The 17,049-nt window shown below is 38.6% G+C and overlaps 2 protein-coding genes across 2 annotated transcripts in view; one reads left to right on the top strand and one right to left on the bottom strand.

Moving 5' to 3' along the window:
* Positions 1-2,197: 2,197 nt before the first annotated feature.
* On the bottom strand, positions 2,198-14,924 carry LOC126376578 (trifunctional enzyme subunit beta, mitochondrial). Its single transcript, XM_050024063.1, has 12 exons — positions 14,896-14,924; positions 14,703-14,814; positions 12,711-12,882; positions 10,910-11,097; positions 10,227-10,414; positions 9,649-9,823; positions 8,557-8,687; positions 7,738-7,839; positions 7,100-7,213; positions 6,050-6,124; positions 3,199-3,276; positions 2,198-2,397 (listed from the first exon to the last, which is right to left on the bottom strand). Exons 2-12 carry the CDS (start codon positions 14,764-14,766, stop codon positions 2,263-2,265), a joined length of 1,422 nt encoding a protein of 473 aa, XP_049880020.1. The 5' UTR covers positions 14,767-14,814; positions 14,896-14,924; the 3' UTR covers positions 2,198-2,262.
* A 270-nt stretch (positions 14,925-15,194) lies between these two features.
* Positions 15,195-17,049, top strand: part of LOC126376460 (putative vitellogenin receptor) — a 66,024-nt gene continuing 64,169 nt past the window's right edge. Inside the window, exons 1-2 of the mRNA XM_050023831.1 lie at positions 15,195-15,323; positions 16,349-16,555. Of these exons, the coding sequence (XP_049879788.1) occupies positions 16,357-16,555 (199 nt within the window). The 5' untranslated portion in view covers positions 15,195-15,323; positions 16,349-16,356. The remainder of the gene's footprint in view (positions 15,324-16,348; positions 16,556-17,049) is intronic.

Raw genomic sequence — 17,049 nt, 5'->3', positions numbered from 1 at the left:
TAAATTGTTTAGAGCGCCGCCGCGGGGCTCGGTCGATCTACATATAGAATAATTACGGTAATTATGTGTAGTATAACGACAAATGCTAGGGCGACTGGTAAATAAACGGTTGCTGTGAATAATGATTGTTTCATTTCCTCACCAATTTACGAATGTAACGAACACTCAACCCAGTGGTTACATTAATCTTTATTTTATTTTAATCGATACATTGACAATCCCGTCAATGTTCAATCGAGACGTCAAACAACTATCGTCAATTCGATTTGTGAAAACCGGAGCTGTCAGTTGGTCGGTCATTCGAATTTCGTTAACGGTCGGAGTGCGAACGTTTGTGTGAGATACGCAATACAATCAAGTGTTTTCGAATTATCATTGTTTTGTGTTCAAAATCCCTTCTGAGCATCACACGAACATACTGGTATCTGAAACCCAAGGACTTAAATTTTATTTATTGTTTTAGGTTTACGCGGTTATTATGATAATTAAAACACATAATAACGGGTTCTTACTTTAAATCAGGGATATGAGACTCCCGATATTTCGACACTTGCAAGTGCCATGATCACGTGAGTGCGGTTTGTCGTAGAAAGTTCAGTGCAAGGTCAGATGGTTCAGAACATTCCGATATCAAATACATAAACAAGCGGCAAAGAAAGAGGGTAGACAGATATGTCTGCCCGTAGAAAATTATGGATCTACCTACTCCACTTCAATCTCATCAGTCATTCCGTGATCATGGCACTTGAAACAGTGTCGAAATATCGGGAGTCTCATATCCCTGATTTAAACGCGGTAAGAACCCGTTATTATGTGTTTTAATTAAATTTTATTGCTGTAAATGAAGCGTATTCCAGACTAACGTACCTACTTAATTAAAATTTTCTTGCAACGTAAATATAAAAACATTGGTCGTTGGTAATTTATTTTTTGCGAAATGGCAACGCAGGGTGGGGTGACGTCAGCTGGGCTAATCTTGAAATTTTAGCTGTCACTTTTGAGCATACTGTGTTTTATTATGAAGTGTCCCGGGTGTAAATCTAAGAGGAGAAGCAATTATCAAAAACAAGGTATTTATACATCAACGTGTTATAAAACTAGTTGGTTTTTGTTTTTTGCTGTGCTACGGTATGAAACAAAAAGCCATGTTTTTTATAAATACAATTTATTTTCAAGTATACATACAATAATGATTCCCTTACATCTAAGATGCGTGTAATTAAATGAATCAATCTTATCCTAATTCCATTTACAGGGATTGAATAAATAATCTAATCATTACCACTATAACCACATCAATCGTCAATTTTCGAATTAATAACATAACACAGTCGACCGATTGTGGTGTTTAATTGGTATAATTTCAAAAAGTTATACAAAAATACATTCTTTTTACTATAGCAGGGTTAAATAACATCTTAGGTCGAAGCAAATGGAAACTAACGCCAGATTACAGTATAATTTTGGCCAGTTTTCAGTTATAACATTGTCGATTGGAAGTATGTTAACCAGTTTGTGTTGGAATTTAAAAATGGAAGAGACTTATTGTAGATTTGCCTCAAACGGAACACACTTTCATATGGATATTCTGCTCAATGACGTTGTCTGAAAGGATTATTTTAGTTTCATTCCGTGATATTTATACACAATACAAATCAGGTTAACACTTCCATTCAACGCTCATATACACTTAAACTTCTCATCAAAAAAATCGAAACATTCAGAATTTTTGCTCAACAAAACACGAGATATTTGAATTTAGATCGTTCATTGAAAAATATCCTTTCTTTTTAATACTCATATTTAATATTTTTCTGAAAACAACATTGCATCGCGCCTGTATCCCCAAAGGGGTACGCAGAAGTGTATAGTACACCCACTCGCCAGCCATGTTTAAGTCCCATGCCAATCGGCCGCGAGCCTATTGCCATTAACCGGGCACAAATCCTGGAAACACCGTGATATCAATTGTGATTTTTCTGATAATAATCTTTGTGAAATAGAAACAATATGATACCTCTTTAAAACTTACAAGGTCTTTCGATTTTTCTGATGAGAAGTGTCACAACACGAGCGAATCAACTACTTAATTCTTTCGCGGCGGGTTACGGTCACGAGCATTAATATATATACACTTTGGTACCATGTCACATTAACTTTTTTGACAAATTGAACTGTAAGTCTCATTAAATGTCTAATATGTTAGTGCGGAAGAGTCCTAAAGTGGGTACATTATATTGCTCATGACTGTACATGAGGCGCCTAGTTGGGCGTGGCGTCGGGGTGTCGCTCCAGCAGCATGGCGACGCCCTGCCCGCCGGCGGCGCAGGCCGAGATCAGCCCGATCTGGCCGTCCTCACGCACCAGGCGGTTGGCCGTGTGCATGGCCAGGCGGACCTGGAATTTCACAAGGACGTTCTAAGCGCTATTTGGATACCTTTGACGTGCAAAGGGGGTTAAAAAGGCCACATCGAAGAAATTCATCTAAAGAAGCAATATTGTTATTTGACATTTGCGCAATGCAAACAAAAAAAATAATTAAAATAGCAATATTGCTTTTTTAGATGACTGCGGTCCATGGAACAAAAAAAAAATAGTACGTATAAAATTGTAATGTTAGTCTAACAGAAGCTCGGTAAGTTGTGGGTACTTAGTTCATTTAATTTATCTTAAGTGCAGTTTTCACTAACACAGTTGGCTCGACCATTATAGACCGCGATACGACTCGGCTACCACGATGGTCGAACATAAAGCTCGGTCTTCTTCTATCGTGTGGGTTGTGAGGTGAATTACCAACCTCGACCCTGGTGTCAGGGTTACTATTGAGCCGCCAAAGGCCCCCTGACATGACTCATATAACGACTACGTACTTACTACTTACATCAGTAAGTAGTAACCGGGACCAACGGCTTAACGTGCCTTCCGAAGCACGGATCGTCTTACTTTCGGACAATCAGGTGATCAGCCTGTAATGTCCTAACCAAACTAGGGACCACAAAGTAATTTTTGTTATATGTCCCCACCGGGAATCGAACCCAAGACCTCCGGATCGTGAGCCCAACGCTCAACCACTGGACCACGGAGGCCGTTAGACCACGGAGCTCGGTGAGGTGTGGGTACTCATCTTACGATGGATGTTACCTCTGACTACCCCATAAAGTAGTGAGCATATGATTTCTGTTATGTTGTTAAACTTACCCCGGTAGCGGCGAAGGGATGTCCGATAGAGAGCGAGCCGCCCCAGGCGTTCCACTTGGCCATGTCCGGGGAACCCACCTGTAAATACATTCTTGTCTTTATGTTTGTAACTAATAATATATTTGATTGAACTTATATATTAATTATTATTTTGTTTTAGATATTCTAGATTTTAAAATTTTTAATTAATAATACTCTAGTGTATGGCATATGTTTAAGTATCTTATTAAGTTGTTGTAAACTGGAAGGGTCTCCGTATCCAATAGCGGAGTCCCCGAAAGTTCACAACATTTTGTTAGGCAATAACCTCTAAATTAGTTTAAATTAAGGCATGCAATTTACAACTCTGTGTTCGATGCTATTAAGTCTAGAATATACTCCTCTCGAGGGTGGACTTAACCCTCGGGGGAAACTAAAAAAAAAAAAAATACAACGCATGTTAGCAAATGATATCTAAGTTTTTAGTTACTTATAAACTAACTTAATGTAAACAAAATATAAACGGTGAGCGCGCATGCGTTGTAATAGGCTACTTGACACTCAATGGCCCCGATTCCTGCAGACACCACCTAATTTTATTTTAAGTTATATCCGTCATTTTCATATCCGTCGAAAAGGAAAGGGACGGATGATTCACAGCTCTTAATTTTAGGAAGAATGAGTAAATGAATGAATAACCCGGGCGAATCAAAAGGTACGTCGCTGGTATGCAATCCGTTTGACGTGCTGTCTACTTAACTGTGTCGGGTTATTGACGGATGTAAAATTCTTTAATTCTTTATTGGTGCAATCATGTGTACAAAGGTTCTTAAATTAATTATTTAGCACTTACAACATGACACCCCGTCGGGGCACTGCAAATTTTCTTTCTTTGATATATCAAAAAAAAATAGAAATAAAAAATAGAAGTAACTCAATCATACAATATAAAATAATATAAAATACAACAACAGCATCAGACATGATAACAAAGAGCATTTTAACTTAATTAAATGAATTTGTGGATCAAAATAATTATTTCGATTCTAAAAACTCCTGCAGATTATAATATTTTTTATTAATTAGGTAATTTTTAGACGGTTGGTTTAGATTTGTGCTTAAAATTGACGTGTGTTCCATAAATTTTATGCTTGTCGATTACTCGTCCCTTTCCTTTTCGGCGGATAAGAAAATGACAGATATAACTTAAAATAAAATTAGTTGGTATTTACAGGAATTAGCACCAGTGAAACGATAAAAACACAATTTAAATAAACTTATTTCGTAAATAAGTCAAAAGAAAAAATGGGATTTTTGGCAGCCACTTTGATACAAAGTAAGAAAACAAAAAGAAGAGGGCATTCACAAAAAACACAACAGTTCGCACGTAATATGGAGGTGCATAAATGTTATCCTAGGTCTACCCCTTCCTCTCTTCCCTTCAATTTTTCCTTCTAAAGAGAAGGTGCAGGTCGTGTCGTATCGGGAGGTGAAGGTTTTGGCGGGAAGAAGAGAGGAATGGCGGTTACTCCACCGACAAGAGCGCAGCTCTTAAATAGAGAGAGAGAGAGAGATGGAGGTACATATCAGTACGAATAGTGCGTAGCGTAGTAATTACCTACATTGTTCAGGTAATCAACAGCTTATATAGTATACATAATAGTGATATAATATTTTAAGTAACAAGAAAGCCAATTATAGATTACCCCGGGAATTATAGATTACCTCGGGCTAATCAAATGGTTTTCCTCTTGACATCATTCTGCCTTAGAGGTGTAACGAGCTTACCCAGGTGTTCCCTTGAAGGTACTCAAGTTATAAGTTGAAGGGAACACCTATGGTGCAACAAAACCAGGGGGCTGTTTAATAAAACTTACAATTGTAAATTACAATGTCAATTTGATGTACATTGCGGAGTGTGTGATCACGAATATTTTGCAGTTTCATATTAGCTACGCAATGAACATCAAATTGTAGTTGTAATTTACAATTGTAAGTTTTATTAAACAGGCCCCAGGTATGCTCAAGTGACAGCTAACATTTCAAGGTTAGCCGCGCTGACGTCATCCCACCCTCCGTTGCCATTAAAAAAAATACCCACGAGTAATGTTTTTTAATTTACTTTGCAAGGCAATTTTGAACTTTTAGTAAAAAAAATACTTACAGTTTTAATGATTTTTATACACGTGTCAAGTGACAGTATTGAGTGCTGGCTAACAGCAATTCGCTTAACTTTCAATAATGTAGTTTACGTCCTTGGAATGTTGGAGATACCAATCTAATGGTAACACTCATGTAACACTTACGTCATTATTATATTACTGTTAAAATAGTTTACTTCTGACATATACATTCATTCAAACACAATCTAACCCAACAAGCACGCTTACACACGCGCGCGCACACACACACATACGCATACACACACACACACTCAAGAGTACTTACTTATAATTTTATTTGATTGTTTCTACCTAAAGCTACTGTATAATTCTATTTAATATCCTCTAGCCCTCGTTGACAATTACTTCCGCACAATATCCCAGGAAGAGGAAATGACTGAAAACCAGCGCTGGATGGCGCCATAGCATGGCTCCATCGCAGCACAAGCTGAGCCATTTCCTTTTGCCCGTATTCGCAATATTCATTATTACCTAGTTCATATAGCGAATGTAAATTGTTACTGGCAATAAATTTATTTTATTCTTATTCATCAAACTGCTAGCAATGACGGCTTTTCGTAGGATTGAGCATACCTGATTTTTAGTATTCCACTCCTTGCGTACGTCCAAAGACCTTGGTGATAATTTTGGGAATCTCAACCAAAGACAGCATTTATTTCGTTTATAGCGTGCAATCACTTCCAACTTACCTTTCCTTGGCGCTTCAAGTAAGTCTGGGCGAACCAGTCGGAGTCCAGAGCTTTCAGGTTAGCGAGGATTTGGCCCTGCAATTGTTTTTATTTATTGAGAAAACCAACAGCATTACACAACATATTTGACAATACTTATTATCTACCGGACGGGTTCGACCGTGTACTTACATCAGTAAGTAGTAGCCGAGACCAACTTCTTAACCTGCCTTCTAGCTTTTTTTTTACTTATTGTAGATTTGCCACAGGTGGCATTAATTACTTGACCGGACAAATGGGGAGCGCTGAAGGCTCTCACCCGGTACAACGTTTAAGACAACAGGCCTGAGGGTGCCCAGTTGGGCGCGAACCTCGGCTCAGGGCGTCGTCTGAGGTGCTTTTTAGTGAATGCAATCCCGATATCGGGATCCCGCGAATCTCGTACAAATTTTTCGAGATCAATCCCATATGACGAGATCAAATTCGAGATTGACGGGATTGGGCGAATCTCCTCGAGTTATACTTTTTGTTTTGATTATGCTGATTTCGAAAGATAATTATAATATGGTTAGTAATATTGAAGGATAAAGGTTTTTGTTTTCTTTCAAAAAAAAGCGAATCAAATAATTCTGAAGGGTTAATACATGGCAATGTAAAATTTTGAGAGAATTGTATTTAAAGTTTTTCAAAAAATATTTTGTTTTAATTAACCTCACTATCACAAACAAGCAGTTTTCATTGTTTTCAGCAATTCTAACTTTACATTTTTTATGAACTGAGGGATTGATATTTCGAATCCCGCGGGATTTCGAATTTGCGATCTCGAGTTGGGATTGCATTCCTTAGTGCCTTCTGAAGCACGGATTATCTTACTTGCGGACATTCGGGTAATCATTCTGTACAATAAAGAATTGTGTATTGTATTATGTTGTATCATCATTCTATATTTTGCTTTTTTAAAATGAGTTGATTCAATGTGGCCTTTTTAGCCTCCCTGGTCTGCTGTCCTGGTGTATTGTGGATAGTAAAGGTTGGTGAAGAAGAAATAAAAACTGGCTGGTGGTTACGTACAGCGAAGGCCTCGTGTATCTCCCAGGTGTCGATGTCGCTCATCTTGAGCCCGGCTTTGTCCAGGATCTTGGGGATGCCGTACGCCGGGCCCAGCAGCAGCTGGTCCACGGGGTCCTGGGGAGGAACGTACATAATTATAATAATATAATTAATAAAATACGTTATTGCACACACATTCACAAGACATTTACAAGAACACTTATACAAAGGCGGCCTTATCGCTAAAAGCGATATTTTCCGGGCAATATTCAAGTGATGTTTTTTTACCCCCCCCCCCCCTCCCCCTTGGTGATAAATGGTGAGGTTCAAGACTACCCCCCCCCCATCCTATATCACGTGTATTTTTAGTACCCACGAAACGCCGCTTTTCGGTTCAGTGTCGCGCGTTTGCCGAAAAAATAAATACTCGTGATATATTACTACAACCCTTATGATATTTCGTGATTTTTTCATGGACCCCTCCCACCCTCTCGAGCTTCGCATGATTAATGGACGGCTTACGTCATCAAAAGGCTAGCCATTGCTAGCCTTTTGATGACGTACTTCTTCCGCCATTGCGGCTTGTCATAGGATTGAGCATACCTGGTTTTCTTATACCGTGATTACAATAAAAGCATCAAATGATCGTGAGTACTAACCTGAGCGACGTATGTGAAGTCACGCAGATACGCCTTCGGCTTGAAGCCCAGCTCCTTGGCCTTCGCCTCCGACATCACCAGACAAGCTGAAGCGCCGTCAGTCTGTCCAGAAAGATACACTATTACAATAGTGATTAGATGAAAAAATAAACAGCCTATATAGTCCCACTGCTGGGCACAGGCCTCCCTTCAATCAACCGGAGGGGGTATGGAGCATACTCCATCTCCTGTTCTACTGCGGGTTGATGGACCCAAGGACCAACGGCTTAAAGTGCCTTCCGAAGCACGGATCTTACTTTCGGACAATCAGGTGATCAGCCTGAAATGTCCTAACCAAACTAGGGATCACAAAGTGATTTATGTGATGTGCCCCCACCGGGATTCGAACCCGGGGCTTCCGGATCGTGAGACCACTGAACCACGGAGGCCGGCACACTACGTATAGAACCGTAACTGCGCCAATTCGTATCGCACGCCGTCTTCACCCCCCCCCGTCTTAATGGCCGCTAAGGAGTAAGAGGGAGCGCGCAGTCTGTCTCGTTCTCACTTACGCGTTAGGCGGTAGACGGTAATCACGTTTTTGTACAAATACACTTTATTGCACCAAAATAAAAAGTGTGGCGGACCCAACTAGTTGGCCAGATAGTTCCGCCCACGTGCAACAGATGGCGCCACATTCAATAATGCAGTCTTCAAGCGGTCGTGAAACGCGATATCGAAGTTTACACAGTTATCGAAGTTTTAATAACTACAAAAGACTCTTTAACTACATGGCAAATGGCGGCCTTATCGCTTAGAATTTCCGGGGCGTGGTCTTACCAAGAATGAAGCGTTGGCAGCAGTAACGGTGCCGTGGGGTTTGATGAAGGCCGGCTTCAGCTTGGCGAGCTGCTCGGGCTGCGACACGCGAATACCGTTGTCCTTGTCCACCACGCCATCCTTGCCTTCCACTGGAATTACAATTGAAATGAAAAATCCATAGCCTCTACTTACCCCGGCAGGAAATAGGCGTGTGTTTAATACAGGTAGCCATACAAGTAGGTATGGTTGTTAGTGGCACCGTAACGAATACTGAGCGGGATGGTTCAGACCATGATTCTGAGTTCCCGAGGTACCTAATCCCTAATGGAGTGGACAGAGCCACAAGTAATCAAAGACAACATGCAGCCACTGTTGATACGATGACGTAAGCAGGATATGATGAACCTTATGGTGATAAGGGATCAGCCTATCGCCCATAACATTAGTCCATCATGTGGAGGACACAATCCCTCTGTCGGTTTTTACGACATGCCCGTGGAGACAAGCAGCTGAAAGTGTTCTATGTTTTTTATTTGCTCCCAGAAAGGCATAGAAGCAATTGTCTATGGTTTTGGAAATAAATCCTAATATAGCTTAATTTAAGTTGATCTGTAATTTTCTTAAGTTTAGGATACTCAATTTTGTTATTTTCATGTTTATTTATTTATTTATTATGGTACATCAACAGCAGTACATACACAAACACACAATATAAAATACACATAGGAAAAGTTCCGGTATGCCTGCCAATTATAGACGCACACAACACTGATAATAAAAAGTATAAACTAAAGTTAGCTTAAAAAGAACAATAATTGAAAATAAAATTTAAAAAAGAAAAAACATAAATCGTCTAATACAACACAACAACGTTTAAATGGTATGAAAAAATCAAACGAAAACTAAAACTATCGCAATAAAACTTAGAGATAGGTGGTTAAGTACATAAAATTATAAAATTACATAAAATTATTAGTGGTGTGGATAAGTTTCAGCATTTTACTTTTAAATTGAATAAATGAATCATGTCATGTTTCATGTTATTTATGTTCCACTTTTCGGCCAATGGTCTTGTAACCAAAGCCGCAAAAAATAAAAAAAAATCCTAACCTTTGACAGGGATAAGATCAGTGAAGTATCCCTTCTGCTGCGCGTCCGCAGCGTTCTTGTGCGAGCGCAGCGCGTAGTCGTCTTGCTCCTGGCGCGAGGCCCCGAAGGCGGCGGCGAGCCGGTCCGCGCTGTGGCCCATAGTCTCGCCCGACGAGAACTCAGCTACTGCTGGCAACTGTACAAAGAGGGTAGTTTCTTAAACATATACGTACCGCGATCAGGGGAGTAAATAAAATAAATTCATCCAAAAAAGCAATATTGTAATTTGACATTCGCGCATGTCATCGCCAGCCCATTAACGTCCCCACTGCTGGGGCACGGGCCTTCCCTATGGATGGATAGGGAGATCGGGCCTTATACCACCACGCGTGCCCAGTGCGGATTGGTGGCTATTAACGACTGCTAATGCAGGAGGAGCTCGAGATGAAAACTTTGTTTTTTGTGGTCACCCATCCTATGACCGGCCTTTGCCGAAGTTGCTTAACTTCAACAATCGCAGACCGAGCGCGTTTACCACTGCGCCACCGAGCTCCTCCTCATGCAAACAAAGCCTCGTTAAAAATAAGAAAAAAGCTTACTTCAGGCGCGAGGAAGTCTGGGCGGAAGGTGGCCAACAGTGCGAGCCGTTGTTGTGGCGTCTTGGCGCGGTTCAGCTTGAGCAGCAAGGACCGCATCTTCCTCGAGTGCCGGATGGGCACGTCTGACATGAACTCCACGCCGCCAGCGACTATGATGTCGTAGGCACCTGCTGCTATCATACCCACGCCTGGAAGAGAAGTAGGACGTGAGTGTTATAATGTAGCGGACCCAACTAGTTGATTAGCTAGTTCCGCCCGTATGCAACAGATGGCACCACATCATTCAAATTTATTTATTTATTTATCGGTAATTTCAGGTGCTAGTCCCATAACATTACAAATTAAGCCAATAATGATCGCTTCATGCGCACGACTCGACGTACAGATAAACTGATACTTCCCAGAGTAAATATTTTTTAATAATAAGTATATTTTCAATAATTTTCTTTCAATGTACCATTTCTTTATTTTTTATTTTCTTATGTATATTTGTACGCCTGCATGCAGGCCGAACACATCACAACATTGTTATTTAAATTATTTTACCACCTTTATTGTATTCTATGTGTTCTCGCAAATAAATTGATTTGATTTGATATGAAGTTATACAGTAAGAATGCACATATTATGGCGATAAAAATATATAATAAGCTTCCAAAAGAAATATCGGAAAAAATTCTTACCTGTGGTGATCGCCTGGTTCGAAGAGATACAGGCCATGGTGACGGTATGCGCAGGAGTGTGATCGCTGAAGCCAGCCGCCAGCGCCGCCTCGCGGCCGATGTTGGAAGTTTTGACTTCTTGGATGACCGTCCCGTAGACTATGTAGTCGATCAGCTCCTTGTCTATGCCCGTCTTCTGGAGGAGGCCGCTGTGGAAGAGGTAATGTAATTAAGATTTTTTTTTCAGCCAAGTAGTTAATGTCACTTCAGGCAAAGTTACACGGGCAGGGCAAATCGCTACTGGCTCTACATTGCTACATTGCATTGTTGGGTCATCTTCTTCAATCGTGTGGGTTGTGAGGTGGATGACCCACCTCATCAACCCTGGTGTCAGGGTTAGTATTGAGCCGCCAAAGGCCCCTGACGTGACTCATGTAACGATTACGTGTAAGTACAGTAAGTAGTAACCGGGACCAACGGCTTAACGTGGCTTCCAAAGCACGGATCATCTTACTTTCGGACATTCAGGTGAACAGCCTGCAATTTCCTAACCAAACTAGGGATCACAAAGTGATTTTTGTGATATGATTCGAACCCGGGACCTCCGGATCGTGAGCACAAGGCTCAACCACTGGACCACGGAACCCGTTGGTGGATGATCCTTGCCTTATAATGTGATCGATTTGTGCATATCTCGGTCCCACCGGCTATGATGCCGCGTTAATATTAAAATGAATGACCCGGTCGAATAAAACATACATCTCGTTCATATGCAACCCGTTTGACGTGTGATGTCAACTTAATTCTGTCAACTTAATAAAAACATTTTGCCTAAAATTGACGTGTGTTCCATAAATTTTGCCTGTCGATTACCCGTCCCTTTCCTTTTCGGCGGATAAGAAAATGACAGGTATGACTTAGAATAAAATTAAATGGTGTGTACGGTCACGAGTACTAATATGTATACACTTTGATACCATGTCACATTAACTTTTTTGACAAGTCAAACCGTAAGTCTCATTAAATGTCAACTGTGATAGTGCGACAGGGTTCTAAAGTGGGTACATGATATTACTCATGACTGTACAGGAATCAGCATGATTGAACTTTGAATATAAAAGAAGATTAAAATATCAGATAACAATGTAGCATTGATTGTGTTGTATTTTAATTGATAAAAATACCAACTTGTTGGCAATGTAGCAATATGGGACAAAGTACGATGATTAGGTATATTTAAAGAAAGAAATAATGTTTATTATATAATGACACCACAGTAACAAATATAAAACAAAACACGTATTAACATAACTTACAATAAAAACATCTTCTACTTCTTCTTCTTACTATGCAGAAATATACTCCCTAGTATCCATATTTATTCTGGAGGTGGAGGCCTGGAGCCTATAGTACAGGGTAACCTAGTTTACGCTCCAGCCTCCACAAACATATGTTAAATAAGTCAAAATGTAACTTATTACTATTATGTTGTGGAGGTAATAAACGATTTTTTTTTTAACTTACACAAAGTACAAATAAATAGTAAACATTAGGGCAAATTGGGTCGTGTACTCGGTTCAAGATAAATTATGAAACTTTGATTACTAAATAAAGACAGATCTAAAACTAACGAAAAACATTTTCTTTTTTCTATTAAACTTATTTATGAATTTTAATCAAGAAAAAAGTAAATAATAAGTCCGATTTTTTTTCTCGCGATCTCAAAAATCTCGAGGTCATATCCATATTAACCACAACACTCAGGGTTATTGACCCCAAATGGGAGGACCTATCCTGATCGCTGGTTATGTGTAAGACTTACAGCAGTGAGTGCCTGGCGAGCTCATGGGGCATCATCTTCTGGTAGTCGGTGAAGGAGACGAGGAAGGGCGTGCGGACCCCGTCCACCAGCACGACATTCTTGCCGGTGCGGTCTGGGAGGGTCTTCTTCTGGTGCAGGGCCGCGCCCACGCTCAGCGCGCGCCGGGCCGTGTCTATAATAATAATGGTTATAGGCACAAAGTCTTTCTTGCTGTCTTATAGTGAACACTATGGTATAAGAAAACCAGGTATGCTTAATTCTATGACTAGCCGCCATTGCTAGCCCTTTGATGGCGTAAGTGTTACCACTGTGTTACCATTAAATTGGTATCTCCAATATTCCCATTTTCTCATCATTCGGACGTAAATTTTATTATTGAAAGGAGATCGTCGGATTTCGGCCCAGAAGTCAAAGTGCTGTCCAAAAAATAATTTTGCCATTTTCCGTTAGATCTTATCCGTCTGAGCATTTATTACTATGACACCAAAGCTGTAGGGTCAATATCTTCGGTTTTATTCGAATTAAAAAAACTGTATTTTTCATACATTTTTCGTGAAAATGTAAAGTGCCGGCCAAGAAACAATAAATTTCTGACTAATGCATTTAATTACTATTACTTGTCACATATATAAAACTTTTACTAAAAGATCAAAATTTCTTTGCAATGTAAATATAAAAACAATGGTGGTGGGTAATTTATATTTTACATTATGGCAACGCAGGGTGGGATGACGTCAGTTGCGCCAACCTTGAAATGCTCTGAGCATACCTGGTGTTCTTATACTATGGTGAACCCTATGTAAGTGTCCTTTTGAAAAATCACATTCGGAACAGATTTTTGGTAACAAAACCTTACAATAGGCAAGCTAGTTTCTATCCAGGTAAATAGCCCAAAGTTTTATCCAGAAAGACATTAATTGACCATACCGAAAATATAAACCAACCGATTACTGTAACCGACTATATCCCAATTGGGGTGTACATCCATCACAAGATGAACTAAATTCTGTTAGATCAAACAAACAGACAGTAGAACATACTTCAGTTTATTTATACAGCAAAATTGCATCCTTTTGAATATTCTCTGAACAATATTCTGTTGAACTTTTGAATATTCCATCCTTTAGAATATTCCATGAACAATATTCTGTTGAACTAAACTTGGATGATGATATGTGACCATTTTTTTTTATGACTAGAAATATTAGGTAGGTTTGACGTTACTATTGCTTTTTTCTTAACCTAAAAATACAAATCACAATTTTTACAAGACATTATTCATTTTTATAATAAAAATTGTGAACCGTTTGTGAAAATTGGAGCTCAAAAGGTTAAGCAAAATGACAACCTTCCTTTTTAAAGATATTTCTTTAATAAATCTTGAATGAAACACAGCCAAAGTTTGCTTTGATGATATGTCTTATTAATAATAAAAGCTGCTTTACTTCTTTTGTGTATTTATTTCAGTTGGAGTAACATTTTCCTAACACGCAAAGAAGATGTACCTATATTTATTGATGAAGCTACAACAGTCTTCACTTATTTCAAGGTTTCAATAACAAACATAGTTGATCTTTAACCTTTGGACAGTGAACTGTACCTAGTTGGCAAATGATAACAAATTATATCTGTTTATATTTCAGATTAATATATTCTAATACAAATCTGAGTAGGTAACTTTAGGATATGTTAACATATGTTTATAAATAAATGGTGGTAACAGTTACTTAACTGTTATTAAGAATGCTATAGCGTCTAGCAACAGCTGTTTCATATAGGAAGACATGAAATTCTTATTTCATTCGTTGGAAAATTAATTGTATCACTGCCAACCTAAAAAGTCCAAAGTTTACATCGAAAATAATTAAAATATTTATAATAGAAATGTGCTTATACAAACGTAAATAGGGAAAAGGATAAAGCACAATGTATTAAAATTAAGAAAATATAAGAAAAAATATAATAAAATCGAGAAAAATCTGTAAAAATTACCGAATTTGATGGTGGTCCCAACATGAGACGCTTTCATCATGGATTTAGCGACGTGTGATGCCATGATTACCAGAACACTTTCACTGGTTATTGGAAGATAACACGGAGAGTTCTGCAACGGGAAAACTAATGTGAAAAATGTTTTATTATCTAAGAAAAGTTCTAAAAACTATGAGGAAAGTTGGACTCTGACCTGTCAATGAAGACAGCCACTTTGCAATATGCGCTTTATTTCCGGCTCCTGTAAAGGTTTATGTGTTTTTTTAGACAGAGATAGATCATTTTTATCTTCAATGTTCTATCTCACTCTTAAAGTATGTCGGCACAACCAATGTTCAAGAAAAACATGAGTTTAGTTGTTGCAGCTTTTTCTCAAGGTTTAATTAGATCATGCCGATATCTGTATAAGTAGCATTAATAAAACGCAGACAATAATGACAAATGAGGGTAGTTTTTTTGAAACGTTTCTCTATTTCTCCTGCAACCGTTTTCTTTCTTCTAGTCTCCGAGACTCCGCCGAAGCAGTCGTTTAATTTTATGTTGATTTATTAATTTAATTAATTGTAAATTAATTTGATTTTAGTCTAATTTCACAAATGCGACACATTAAATTGAACTAAGGTAAGTTTTAACAAAGAAAGGCAATTAGGTGTTGTTTCTGTGATTCACCATGTAACCATGTGCTTGACACGTAGTAATTAAGTAGTAGTATTGTTCAATAATGTGCGAGAAAACTATAATTCTTATTTTTTTAAACATATTTTGATTCAACCACCGCTCCGTTAGCTGCCACTGCCACCGTGGCGCTCTTACGTGACACGCCGCACGCCGCTTGCGGTATAGGTTAATATAGGGTAGTCTCCTGACCTGTCGATAATATCATAGAATAAAAAATAACCATATAGTTCCTCATAAGATCTGTTCTAGAAATTACCAAATATGGCTGTAAATTGTCCTTTAGTGTAGGTATTGTGGGTTTGTCTAAGTACCTTCTTACGTGGATGTAACACACCCATGTCAGTCTCTTCAATATTGGTGGTTTGTTTCTCCAGTAAATTATACCTATATATATTTAATAAAATAATATTATGCTCTAGCTCTGGTGTAGAGTGGTCACGCTTACCCAGCAAACGCCTATTCACTGTAGCCTTGAAAACTTCCAGATTATAATGAGTTGTAAAAACAGTTGAGGGCAGGCAGTTCTAATCCTTCGCTGTGCGCATCAAAAAGAAGGAGGCGAAATGTTTAGTGCGGATTGATGGTTTATTCTTTATAAAATAAAAAGTTTTGAAGTGATTTTCTTATTCTCCTTATATGTATTATATTGTATAGGCTATTTGTATGTATGCGTGTATATATGTGTGTATGTTTATACATATATTTTTATATTATTTCTTTAGATAAGTATATATTATTTATTATTCTTTTTTGTTATGTTGGTATCATTATGTTCATTGCACCAGCCCGTGCTCCAATGAATAATCTTCTTTCACCCTAAGGTTGCCTGGCAGAAATTGCTGTTTAGCAATAAGGCCGCCTATTGTGCTTATTTTTTATTCGTATGTTTATGTCCTTTATATATGTTGTTGTGCAATAAAGTATTATTGATTGATTGATTGATTGAAATAAACTTTGTTTTATTACAGCTTGAGAAATGGCCAACATTCACATTTTATTCTTCCTGTCTACCATCCTGCTATGTTCGGCGGAGTTTGCAGACTACATGCAGGTTTACGAACAAGAATGTCTGGGGGAGAATAGAATCCACTGCAGCGATGGGACTTGTATCTTCAACCATCAGTATTGTGACGGGAAGGTTGATTGCTTGGACGGTTCCGATGAAAATCTATGTAGTAAGTATTATTTCTAATTAACTCGGTCTTAAGGTCTAAAGTACTTTTGACATTCAAACTCCATATGTATTTTTTCTTTTATTTTTCAAAATCACTTGATTGTCCGAAAAAGTAAGATGATTCCGTGCTTCGGAGGGCACGTTAAGCCGTTGGTCCCGGCTATTAGCCGTAAAAACACCTCCACCAACCCGCAGTGGAGCAGCGTGGTGGAGTATGCTCCATACCCCCTCCGGTTGATTGAGGGGAGGCCTGTGCCCAGCAGTGGGACGTATATAGCTATTTATGTATGTTATGTGTTATGTAGCATGGAGAGAAAATGCTACACCGACAAGAGCGTGGCTCTTAAATTGATGATGATGTTTTTAAAATCAAAATGATTTTATTATCAGAAATAATATAAAAAAGAAAGAAGGCATATGTTTCAGGTAGGGTACAATATTATTATTATTATTATTATTTATTAAGTACACTAGCAGCATAAGCTAATGCGTTAA

Source organism: Pectinophora gossypiella, chromosome 21, assembly GCF_024362695.1.
Source record: "Pectinophora gossypiella chromosome 21, ilPecGoss1.1, whole genome shotgun sequence".
Taxonomy (NCBI): Eukaryota; Metazoa; Arthropoda; class Insecta; order Lepidoptera; family Gelechiidae; genus Pectinophora; species Pectinophora gossypiella.
This window is presented reverse-complemented; position numbering and strand designations above follow the sequence as displayed.

Bases quoted from the DNA above. Each gene is read 5' to 3' on its own strand.
- LOC126376578 (XM_050024063.1), bottom strand. From the start codon at position 14,766: ATGGCATCACACGTCGCTAAATCCATGATGAAAGCGTCTCATGTTGGG. The intron at 12,883-14,702 runs GTAATTTTTACA...TTATTATTATAG, and splicing joins TGGGACCACCATCAAATTCG to ACACGGCCCGGCGCGCGCTG. The intron at 10,415-10,909 runs GTAAGAATTTTT...CTTCTCTTCCAG, and splicing joins GAACCAGGCGATCACCACAG to GCGTGGGTATGATAGCAGCA.